Source organism: Mercenaria mercenaria, chromosome 8 (assembly GCF_021730395.1).
Source record: "Mercenaria mercenaria strain notata chromosome 8, MADL_Memer_1, whole genome shotgun sequence".
NCBI classification, from domain to species: domain Eukaryota; kingdom Metazoa; phylum Mollusca; class Bivalvia; order Venerida; family Veneridae; genus Mercenaria; species Mercenaria mercenaria.
The window spans coordinates 29,207,076-29,220,232 of NC_069368.1; the positions used below are offsets into that span (position 1 = coordinate 29,207,076).

Consider the following 13,157-nt stretch of genomic DNA (forward strand, 5'->3'; position numbering starts at 1 on the left):
TGTAATTGTCCTCATTTTTGCCCCATTTTAATGGTATTTCACTTATCATAACATAAACAAAGTTAATATAACAAGGCATAGAATTAATGATAGGGGGGAAAAACTAAACATGCATGTATCAAAAAGTAGTTAAGATCAAATAATACTGAATTCAGCTTCAAAAGAATTTCTTAACAATTAATTCAAATGTGTGGAAAAAAACAAACTTCTGAGAATCTTTAATTATTTGCATTGCATCACACCAAAGAATACCTTTAGATAAAGATAACTCTATATCACATCACTTTTTTATAACTTTTACTTTCACATAAATGTATAAAGACTACATGCTTCAGCAATCTTTTTATATCATTAAAGCTACTCACTCATAGCTAAGTTGAAAATTTTCAACATCATCTTTTGTATAGTATACAAGTTAATATTACCTGACTAAGTAAGTGTTAGATATTGCAGGAAGAAGGTTGATTTTCTCCATTGTTTTCAAAACAGTTACAAATAATTTTCTCCCTTCTTCACAATATCTTTGGTAATATCTTATATGGATATATTGAAAAAAAAAAACATCATTATAAGTTTGAACCACTGGCCAACTTCACATTTTTTTCCAATTTCTGGAAGAAAAAGTTTTGTCATAAAAAGTGTTGCTTTAACAGCAAGATAATATTTTACCAGAATGTAATTTTTCTCATGAAAAATACACAAGTTTTTTTTACTTTGAGCATTCTTTAATAGACATCTTTTCTTAGGTCTAGGAAGTTTTAAAGTTCCTAAATTATTTTCAGAAACCAATCAAACAAAAATTAATGACTGAAACTCTGGTTTGCTTTACAATCACCTTTCTAGGATTAAAGCTAAGACTTTTTACCAAGAATTTGTAATCTGTATTTCAAAATTGTACAAAAAATTGCAAAAAAAACACTGCAGTCCTTTATTCATTTTCACTGATTTTGTGTTGGTTTTTGAAAATAAAGGTTTTAACCCTTAGCCTGCTGGTGGCAGATGATTCTGCCTTTGCGACCAGTGCAGACCAAGATCAGCCTGCACATCCGTGCAGTCTGATCATGGTCTGCACTGTTCGCTATTCAGTCAGTAAATTTTCAGTGAAAACCCCTTTGAATAATAAGTGGTACTGTCCAAATTGAAAGATGGACCTGTCCATTATAGAAATTTAGCAGGGTAAGGGTTAAAATTTCACAGACTTAAGAATTAGACTTAAGAATGAAAATCTATTAAAGAATGCTCAAAGTAAAAAGCGTGACATTGTGTATTTGTCAAGATATCTTAATAAATTGCCAAAAGTTTAAGTCCCTCTTTTTAAAATCTTTCATACACAACTGATTGTAAAGCGGAAATGGGATCTTAAACATATCTTGTTAGTAATAAATCAAACCATATGTACACTTGTTTCAAAACTATTTTTCTTAAAAATTGCCTGTCTTGATAAAAATTAAACAAAAATGAAATAAAAATAATGAAAATTATCTGAAATAAAAATGGGCAAAGTGACTTAAACATAGAAGACAAATGGGACTAGAACACTTGCCAGATAGAATTCAACAATTTAACAATTTTTCAATAATTTGACTAGTCATTATATTTATATTCTTCCAGCCAAGCAGTTAGTTATCAGGGGTTTCAACATGGCGTTGGGATGAGAATTTCCTTCTATTATAGTAGTCTTAAGCCCAGTAGCAAATTAACTTCTAAATGGATGGGCCCCCTGAACCACCCTTTACTTTACAACTTCCATCTTTTACCTCAATGATTAATGAAATCCCTGCTTAACATGGAAGTCCTTAATTAAAGGTCTGTAGTTTGGTCTATCATTCTCTTTCGAAAGGAACTAAGTTTACACATGTGTTACTTTCAACAAAACTAGAACATTATCAGGTAACAATAAGAATTGAATTCAACAAATCACAACCCAGAAAAAAACATAAAACTTCTGCAACGTAAGATTTGCAACTTTTTTAATCTAATAAGCACTTAAACTAAACTCACCGGAATCTCAAACAAAACCGAGGTAGGAGGTATAATATACTGTGAAATCATTTGAATATTGTGGGCATACAATTTCATGGTTTCAGGCCAAAACGAATGTTTTGCTGGAATTTGCCTTTGTGGATATCAACTTTTTAACATGAAGTGAATGGGAGTTTTACTTGTTTATTGAGATTTAACCCTTATCATGCCGGACAGGATTGATTCTGTCTTAAAAAAGTTTGCAACCAGTGTAGATCATGATTGGCCTGTACCACCATGCAGTCTGATCAAGATCTGCACTATTTGCCATTCAGTCATTATCTTTTTGGTAAGCACCCTTTTTAACAGTTAATGGTACTTTCCAAAACCGAAAGATGGACAAGTTCATTATAAATAGACATTTAGCATGGAAAGGGTTAAACTTGTGGGTTGACACAACTGCAAAATCCATGAAAATTGGTGCCACACTTATGCTAATGATTTCACAGTTACTGTAAACAAAATATGATAGAGAAGTAAGGATTTTGATATAAAATATAATACTGAGATTACAACTTATTGATCCATATGTTTTCTAAATATATCCTTAATTTTGTCATCAATGTTGGTAAAATATTTCAACTTAATCAAACATTCTTTAGCCTTGGGCACATCATCAGCTGCAAATGCCTTTGAAACCTCTTCTACACATTTTTCCATTCTTGAACTATTTATATTATCAAGTTGTCCCACAGCGTCTTTATTTCCAACAGCTTCAGCAATGTCTTCATTAAACTCCATAATCTCCATGAGGAAATTGGGATTTACTGCACTAGTGGACTCGTCAATTGGGTCACCATGAATTTCCAGCAGGTACTGACCCCTAGTTAGGGGTTTGAGTAGTGTATTATATGCTCTGTTGACAAAGGCAGACTGTTGCTCGGCTAATGCTAGCTCCTCCTGAAATTGAAAAATAAAGCATAACAGTAACTCAAATATTTTGTTTTGTTTGTTTGCTGTTACACTAGTAATTAGCATATGGGCTAATTGTTAAGTTGTCGGCCGCTCAGCCCCAGCATTTACCTGGTCTGAGCCCCACTGGGTTCACAACCACGCCTTCCCATGACACTAATATTGTTTTTACCAGAAAATGGCCTCGAAAGTGGTTCAAATAAACTTTAAGCTTTCATCACAATCAAGCTTAAATAAATTAACATTTCTGGATTTGTTAATGTCTGTACTGACAACTTTCCATACAAGAAATAGAGGGCAGAGAACAATCAGATGTATTTTCTTTGTTCAAATTGCCACAGAGAACATTTCATTGTCCTGTTTTCTGGTTCAATCATGTGACCTCTTCGTTCATAGCCAAATACTTTTCTGAACCAATTAATGCACTCAAAAATTTTAATTTTGTGGGCATGAAATTTTATTGTTTTGGCTAAAACAGCTTTTTCTGCGGAGACATGTATTTTCGGTTTTCAACTTTATAACATAACACAAATAGGTATTTTACTCGTGTTTTAATGTTATGGATGGACTAAACTTAGAATGAAAATAGTTGACAGTCTCGCATTACAGTTAAGTGTGTGAAAAAAAAAAAAGCCCAGATAAATCTTTTCAGAAACAGAAACTACTAAACTGCAACAGGGCAAGAGCAGATGAGTATGCTTCACCAGTAATTAACCTTCAATTCTGTAGCAAATTCAAGTTTTATTTTTTTTTTTAAGTTTTAATTTCATGAAAATAGTTCTGTATTATATTTTTATGTACATGTCCATAAAGAGATCTTATCAGTACTTTGCACTCTGTTGTATCCTGTCTATACTCTGTAATCTGTTGTACAGTGGCACCTGATTTCAAACTCCATCTGGGATTTATTTTGTTCCAGGTTCTCACAATATGTACAACAGTGCAAATCCGAAACAGGATCAGAATCTTTCTGTTTAACCCAAACAGTCATTGCAAACACAAGTTTCAGATGTTACACTAGTCATATGTTGTTAAATCAACAATCACAATGTTAAAGAAATACCAAGTAAAAACCCTATTCAAGAGAGACAACTCATGTTGGCATGTTGCAAAATGTACTTTAAGTTACACATCTTTTTTGAAAGTCATTTTGTTAAAAGTTCAAAAAGTTAAAAAATTCTCTGTTTGACAGTCAATTTTTACCTTTTAAAAGCTATTAATAGGCAGTCTAAGTTTATAAGATATAGGATAACTTTCAAAGACCACATACCCACAGATACAGAAGAAAAGTCTTGTTTTTAGAAGTGTCAGGTGTTTGGAAGTGCAGAGAAGCATTTGTACAAGAACAAAATGCATATGAGCCATGCCATGAGAAAACCAACATAGAGGGTTTGCGACCAGAATGGATCCAGACCAGCCTGCGCATCCGCACAGTCTGGTCAGGATCCATGCTGTTCGCAAACAGTTTCTCTAATTCCAATAGGCTTTGAAAGCGAACAGCATGGATCCATGCTGGTCGCATAGCCACTATGTTGGTTTTCTCATGGCACGGCTCATATAATTTTTACCTCCAGCAATAGTTCAATTCTACATTTCCAGGGTGTCTGTTAATGATGACAATGATGGACTTTTGTAAAATGTCATCATTTAATGGGTTTGTGGTCATACCTTTTGTGGAACTTTTTGACCTATTGCAAAATCAAACCTTCTCCAAACTTAAATTAAGACTGGCAAAGTAATTTCAAAACAAAACATGTACTTCTAATGAACTACAATATGAAATAACAGCAGAGCTACCGGCACCACAAAGCGGCGCCGACAGCGTCACATTACGTTTAGACGTGTGAAAAAGAAAATGAATAAAAATGTGTATAGAATAAATACTATCGAGTTGAAAATTCGTGGTAAGTTTTTTGGAATCGGTGTTGTTCACCTTCGGGTTTCTTCCAGTACGCAATGCTCATAGTAATTAATCAGTAAGACGTCAATAGACGCTTGCTGTTTACGGTTGACAAAAGCGTTTGGCTTACTGCTTTAAACGTTGGATAAAAATGTAAATGAGCACCTGATAATAATAATTTAGTGCTAAATACATTTTCTACGAAGAAAAAATGGTAAAATACAATATTTTCAATGCGAAACGATTTTCGTCACGCTGCCATAACTGAAATTTATTATCAGGGCTTCGGAAATTTGCCGGTTTGTCGGTTTTGGACCTATTTTTGACTTTTCAGACTGATTCGTGAAGTGAAAAAACGAAAAAAATTGGTCCCGTAAAAATGGAGAAAAGTATAAATTTCGGTCTGATATCTCAAGACACGATCACCTGCCAAGCAGGAAATTGTTGGTCGCACCTTCAGATAATCAATAAACATGTCAATCGCTCTGATTGTCACTTTGATAATCGGTCCGTAATTAGCGCGTGACGCAATCAGAGCTCGCGCGGCACATCCTTTAATGTTTGCAGACAGCCGACTGCAGTGTATTAAACATTTTCGACTGGTTTCCAAACGTTTCTGACTGGATCCAAATCATTTCGACGGGGATCCACTTCTTTTATTTAGAATCCGACGGATGGTTTATTTCAAAAGGCTATGTCTGATCACGGTATCAAACAAATGGTCACTGCATTTAATCAAAGAGCTATAATTGTAAATTATTATATATACTTATATTTGTGTTAATGGCGTCATATTTTCACAGTGGTGTAGTGGTTAGCGAGGTCGCGTTGTAGACCAAAGGTCGGGTGTCCGATCCTCACCAGAAGCGTTTTTTTTTTAATTTCTTTTTTATTTCAGTTTTTTTTCTTTTTTTTATTTATTATGGGTTTTGGAAGTATTGTAAAAAATAAAGTCATTCATGTGAAATTTAACAAGTGTTTTGTTAGTGATGTCAGGTTCTAATGTACTGTCTGTACAGTAGTCAGTAGAGTAGATCTAGATAAAACTTTCTTTCTAAAAAAAAAAAAAATGGTTTTTGGAACAAAATTTACAGGCATTGAACTGTGAAAAGCACAAAATGCTCTTCTCCCCGTTCACATGTGTTTCATCCACAAGCTTAAAAATCACTGACCAGAGTTTATTACTAGGAAAAAACTATTGGCTATGAATTATCAATAAACATCAAAAAGGCCCCTACTACCATTCCTATTCTATACTAGTAGTGCTAAAAAATTAACAATAAAAATATCGTAGACTGTTAACTTAGCAGTTCAGTAAATAAAACCGGAGTTTTCGAGAATTTCGACAAACAGTGATTTTCTCTGGGTAAAATTCTCATCACTAACTTTTAAAGATGGCTAGTCTTTTGGGTTTTAAACAAGCTTTGTACATGTAAATGATTTTCATTCCCCCATACCAGATGTCTATCATAGCAGTATTTTGCCTTAAAGTTGGAAACATTCTTCCTTCTAAAAAGAACCGCAACTTTCTTTAGTTCGTATATAGCATATTTGTAGAGTTTTCGCATGTCAAGGTTTAATCTTAATGCATTCTAAGACATTCATTCAGAAATCATGAATTATCATCAATTCTTCAAATTTTAATAGATCTAAAAGAATTAACATAAACTTCCTAAAACAGATCCATAATTCCAGATAATTCCAGCAGCACTCCTTTAATTTTCAAGGGGTATTGGTGATTTTTTAAGGGAGCTCTGCCTTCTAGGTAGCACCTAAATTCATATTATTATGATGTTTGATAGGAAAAAGAAGGCAAAAAATAGGACCAAGAAAACCATTTGTTTTTCAGAATTTTCCAGTATTTGGAATGTCTGGTACATAAAAGTTCAACTGTAATGGATTAACATGTTCTATGTTTTATAACCCTTGATCTTTATTTCACTCAATATTATTATACTTACTTTAGAACGTTGGCTGTATTTATCAGGGTGAAGCTTTCTTTGAAGATCTTTGTACAACCTAGAAAGACTGTTTGTGTCTATATCAAACTTCTCTTCACAGTTCATTACTTTAAAATATGTAAGATCTTCTGGAACACTCTGTACAACACCACAGTTACAAAAGAACAGTTCTTTTTCTTCGTCGGTAGGACTACCACATTTCCAGCATTTTCTATCCTTGTGTAATGATGAGAAATTTCTCTGGTTTTTGATAAAATCTGGTGTTGAATGTTGCAGACAGTAATGCCTATCGATGCATAAATGTGAAATACTCGAACTTGGGATACATTGAATGCTGCTAAGTGTCTTAAATCGTCGCAGTCGGCAGCAAAATCTTGTCCCGATTTTCGTCAGTGCTGAACCCAAGGGCGCCGCCATTTTCTGATCATGTGATCAATGTTTAACATTCGACGTTATGTCGTTTCTGTTGTCCTATCTAAGAGGCATGACGACATGGTCTATAGGCTTTACAAAATGAAATCATATCCATGATATCACTATGTCTAATAACGCTTAAAGCAGAGGTCTCTGCAGGTTATAATAAAACACAGTTTTAGACATAATTAGACAGTATTTGTTTCCTCAAACTCTAGGGATCAGGCCATCATTCACCATCAAATTGCTGTAAAAGTGACTAACACCAATTTCTGATTGTTATCAACACTTAGATTTATATTATCAATTTTAATCATAGTTCCTCCATCTGTCCATTCATCTTTCTGTTTGTAATATGTTTTTCCAGTGCATAATTCCAGAATTATTACAAGCTACACAAATATGACAGAGACCTATCGGGAGGAAGTTCAGTGTACAAAATCCACAAGGCATAAACCTATAATTGTTCCCAATCATTACAGAATGAATTGAAATATGTTCATTCTATACTGGGGATGCTATCACAACTATGATAACCATAACTCTACCTTGCTTACTTTTTTAATTATCCCGCTTTTTGGGATCTGGCTACAAAGCTTTTGATCAGGCCATAATTTCAAAACTATTTTAAAGGAGTTTGTCAAAATTTAACATGATGACAGATGTCATTGAGTGAAAGTGCAGTGTACTCTTCACATCTTACTTTTTAATGATCTCCCTTTAACATCTTGGCGCCCACCATTGAGCCATTCTTGAACGTACCAAATTTCAAGACTAGCTCAAAGTCAAAATCAAGGTAAAATTTCATTTCAGTACACAACACTGTACATGTGGTCCAAAATTTGAAAGCTGTAGCTTCAGAAATGTGAAAGTAGGTCACTAGATCAAATTCAAGGTCAAAATCCATTTCGGTAAACAAAACTATGCATGCATGAGCTTCAAATTTGAAGGCTATAGCTTAAATTGAGTTGAAAGTAGGTACTAGGTAAAATCAATGTCAAATATCAATTCAGAACACAAAACTATGCATGTGGTCCAAATTTGAAGCTTGTAGCATTAGAAATGTGAAAGTAGGTCACTAGGTCAATCTCAATGTCAAATTTCATTTCAGAACACAAAACTTTGTATGTGGTCAAAATTTGAAGCCTGCACCTTCAAAAATGTGAAAGTAGGTCACTAGGTCAAATTTCATTTCAGGACACAAACCTATGCATTTGGTCCAAATCTGAAGCCTGTACCTTCAAAAATGTGAAAGTAGGTCACTAGGTCAATCTTAAGGCCAAAGTTCAATTCAGTACACAAACCTATGCATGTGGTCCAAATATGAAGGCTGTAGCTACAAAAATGTGAAAGTAGGTCACTAGGTAAAGATCAAGGTCAACTCATGTCAAGATTCATCTTGCCACTCAAAACTATACATGTGATCTAAATTTGAATGTTGTAGGTTACATATGGACAAGAAGGTTGTAAAAGTTTTTCCCAATATAAGTCTATATGAACCATGTGACCCCGGGCGGGGCCGTATTTGACCCTAGGGAGATAATTTGAACAAACTTGGTAGAGAACCACTAGATGATGCTACATTACAAATATCAAAGCCGTAGGCCTAATAGTTTGGACAAGAACATTTTCAAAGTTTTCACTATACAAGTCTATGTAAACCATGTGACCCCCAGGGCGGGGCCATACTTGACCATAGGGGAATAATTTGAACAATCTTAGTAGAAGACCATTAGATGATGTAACATACAAAATATCAAAGCCCTAGGCCCTGTTGTTTTGGACAATAAGTTTTTCAAAGTTTTTCCCTATATAAGTCTATATAACCATGTGACCCCTGGGGCAGGGCCATATTTGACCCCAGGGAAAAAGTTTGAACAATCTTTGTAGATGATGCTACATACCAAATATTAAAGCCCTAGGCTCTGTGGTTTTGGAAAAGAAGATTTTCAAAGTTTTTCCCTATATAAATCTATGTAAATTATGAAAAATAAACAAAGGGCCATAACTCACTAAACAAGAGCTGTCACAGGAGACAGCGCGCTCGACTATTTCGATGCTGGATAGTGGAACTGGGCACATCTGAGGAAACTAGAGCTGTCACTGGAGTGTTTATAATGACTCCAATTGTGGATGAAGATATTGCCCAATTATACTCGAGTCTGTGTCAAAAATATCAACTTAAAGTAATAAGAGAAGTAACGATAAAATGTATCAAAACACTATATAACTACAGTCAAATACCGTTACCTCGATATTCAAGGGACTTCAAAAATTGCATCGACGTATCGGAAGTTCAACGTAACGATATCGGCTATCTGGAATTCTGTGTGGGATGTCTATATTGTCATTCTATCCCATGCTTCTTTCAGTGGGTTTGAAAAAGGGGAGAAAAATAATATAAAACGAAAATACGATCTTAAATTTATTTACTAATAAAACATCTTAATTCGGTTGGTTACGCGGTCCTTCCCAATTAACAACATGGTCGATAGAGTTGCTAGGTATCCCCCGGGTTGGTTGCCGGGTCCTTCCCTAAACAAGTCTGAATGCAGCGGTAATGTTTCTGGTTGAGTAGTCATATCGACTATGCATCAATTACAACAATTTTCCACTTATATGCGCATCTTGTTACTCAATCGTAAATGGCAGATTTTTACTCCGTCAAACAGAAAAATAGTTCATCCAAATTAATTGCTATTAATTAGATTTAACATTAAATAACAAACAAAAAACACTCAAACTAACCTTATTATAATTAATACATCGCCGGACAATAGGTTGATTTTCACACCTTACAAAAAACATGGATATCTTTTGACAAGCTGTGATATCGACAAAACCAGGTGTAAAAACAGTACAGGTAAGTTGAAGGGACTGAGAAATCTCATCGAGCTAAACAAAATATCGAGCTAATAATATCGAGGTAATGATAAATAATAACATTAAGATATATAGAGAAAAATCGGGACCGACTAAAACACATCGTGCTAACCGGAGTATCGAGCTAACCGATATCGAGGTAACGATATTCGACTGTATATCCTAAGCAAAAAGGGGCATAATTCATTAAATATTGGTGCCAAAGTTATGCAGCTTGTGTCATATAGTGTGGGTGATGATGATGAACAACTATTTTAAGTTTGAATCAAATCCATTCAGTAATAACAGAGACAGAGTGAAAGTGCATCAAAACTTTAACCTAAAATTCTATGTAAAAAGGGGGAATAATTAATGAAAAATTGGTGCCAGAGTTATGCACCTTGCATCATATGGTGTGGGTGATGATGTTGAACAACTGTTTTAAGTTTGAATCAAATCCATTCAGTAATAACAGAGACAGAGTGAAAGTGCATCAAAACTTTAACCTAAAATTCTAAGTAAAAAGGGGAAATAATTCATGAAAAATTGGTCCCAGAGTTATGCACCTTGTGTCATATGATAAGAGTAATGATGTTGAACAACTGTTTAAGTTTGAATCAGATCCATTCAGTAATAACAGAGATAGAGTGAAAGTGCATCAAAACTTTAACCTGAAATTCTATTAAAGTAAAAAGGGAAATAGTTCATGAAAAACTGTGCCAGAGTTAGGCATCTTGTGTCATATGATGTGGGTGATGATGCTGAACAACTATTTTAAGTTTGAATCAAATCCATTCAGTAATAACAGAGGTAGAGGGAAAGTGCACCAAAACATTAACCTGAAATTCTAAGTAAAAAGGGGGAATAATTCATAAAAAAATGGTGCCAGATTTATGCACCTTGTGTAATATGATGTGGGTGATGATGATGAACAACTGTTTTAAGTTTGAATCAAATCCATTCAGTAATAACAGAGATAGAGTGAAAGTGCATCAAAACTTTAACCTGAAAATCTAAGTGAAAAGGGGGGATAATTCATGAAATATTGGTGCCAGAGTTATGGCCCTTATGTCAGATGATGTGGATGATGATGAGGAATAAGTATTTCAAGTTTGAATTAAATCCATCAAGTAATTACAGAGATAAGTTGAACAAGAGCACCGCCTTGCGGGTGCTGACGCTCATCTGATTTTTTTTGTGTAATAGAAATATTGTCCTACCCATGATTTTCTAAGTCTAAAAAGGGCCATCATTCTTGCCAAAAGCAGGTTAGAGTTATGTTTCTTGATGTTCAGTGTCCACTTATGATGGTGAAAAACTGTTGCAAGTTTTAAAGCAATAGCTTTGATAGTTTATGAGAAAAGTTGACTTAAACATAATACTCAACCAAGAAAATTATTTTCTAAGTCCAAAAAGGGCAATAATTATTGCAAAAAGCAGGATGGAGTTATGTTGCTTGCTGTACAGGGTCAGCTTATGATGGTCAACAAGTGTTGCAAGTTTCAAAGCAATAGCTTTGATAGTTTAAGAGAAAAAGTTGACATAAACATAAAACTTAACCAAGAAATCTGATATTTTCTAAGTCCAAAAGGGGCCATAAATCTTGCAAAAAGCAGGATGGAGTTATGTTTCTTGCTGTACAGGGTCAACTTATGATGGTGAACAAGTGTTGCAAGTTTTAAAGCAATAGCTTTGATAGTTTAGGATAAAAGCTGACCTAAACATAAAACTTAACCAAGAAAACTGATTTTCTAAGTCCAAAAGGGGCCATAAATCTTGCAAAAAGCAAGATGGAGTTATGTTTCTTGATGTACAGGGTCTGCTTATGATGGTGAACAAGTATTCCAAGTTTCAAAGCAATAGCTTTGATAGTTTAGGAGAAAAGTTGACCTAAACATAAAACTTAACCAAGAAATCTGATATTTTCTAAGTACAAAAGGGGCCATAAATCTTGCAAAAAGCAAGATGGAGTTATGTTTCTTGCTATACAGGGTCAGCTTATGATGGTGAACAACTATTCCAAGTTTCAAAGCAATAGCTTTGATAGTTTAGGAGAAAAGGTGACCTAAACATAAAACTTAACCAGGCAACGCCGACGCCGACGCCGACAACCGCTCAAGTGATGACAATAACTCATCATTTTTTTTCAAAAAATCAGATGAGCTAAAAAAGAGAAAGTGCACCAAAACTTTAACCAAGGTGGGGACGCGGAAAGACGCCGACGCCAACGCTGGGTTGAGTAGGATAGCTCTCCTTATACTTCGTATAGTCGAGCTAAAAATTGTTGAACCAGTCTGATTTTCGGAGGGACACGACTAGGCTGCCAATACATCATTCTGACAAAGTTTGGTCAAAATCCCCCCAGTAGTTTCTGAGGAGATGCGATAACGGGAAGTTGTTAACGGACAGATGGACAGAAGGACGACGGACCACGACGCAGAGTGATTAGAAGGTGGGCTAAAAATGCAGTATGTTTAAACCATAACAATTGCATACATAATTATTAAATACAGTAGTTCTCTTATGTGCATACAATTCATTATTTACAAATATTTCCTCTTTCTGCAACCTTTTTTCTAACAAACATTTTGTTTTTGTCAGGGAGATGGCCACATCAAACAAGGCTCTGGTTCAACAAGGTCTATAATCACCATGCACGCTATCTTTTCTGCCCATTTCATTATCAATCCAAGACTGGTCTTTTAACTCTCTTGTAGGATTTTCAAAAATAATTCTCAAGGCTTGGAATGCTCATAAAACTGTATGAAATGTGTACATGTACTCAGCATTAAATACGTGGTGATATAAGCTCACCTGCAAAAGATTCAGCCAAATTTTTTTAAGCTGAAAAAGGGGCTCAACTTTGCCAAAATATAAGCATTGTCTGAGTTATGAAACTGTCCACATGAAATCATATCATGATGCCATTTAAGACATGTGGAGAATCAGAAAACATTAATTTTGGTCATGTAATTTCTGAGAAACATGCTTCTGAATTAAAAAGGGACATGATTTTTAGAAGCAAAAGCTAGAGTTATGCAACTTGTCCTCGGAGGTCATCTCATGATGCCTCAGGCATGTGTGAA

At 34.7% G+C, this 13,157-nt stretch overlaps 1 protein-coding gene across 1 annotated transcript; it reads right to left on the reverse strand.

Moving 5' to 3' along the window:
- Window positions 1-204: 204 nt before the first annotated feature.
- On the reverse strand, window positions 205-7,231 carry LOC123566678 (iron-sulfur cluster co-chaperone protein HscB-like). The gene is made up of 2 exons (XM_045360981.2): window positions 6,796-7,231; window positions 205-2,922 (listed from the first exon to the last, which is right to left on the reverse strand). Exons 1-2 carry the CDS (start codon window positions 7,210-7,212, stop codon window positions 2,539-2,541), a joined length of 801 nt encoding a protein of 266 aa, XP_045216916.2. The 5' UTR covers window positions 7,213-7,231; the 3' UTR covers window positions 205-2,538.
- Window positions 7,232-13,157: the final 5,926 nt, after the last annotated feature.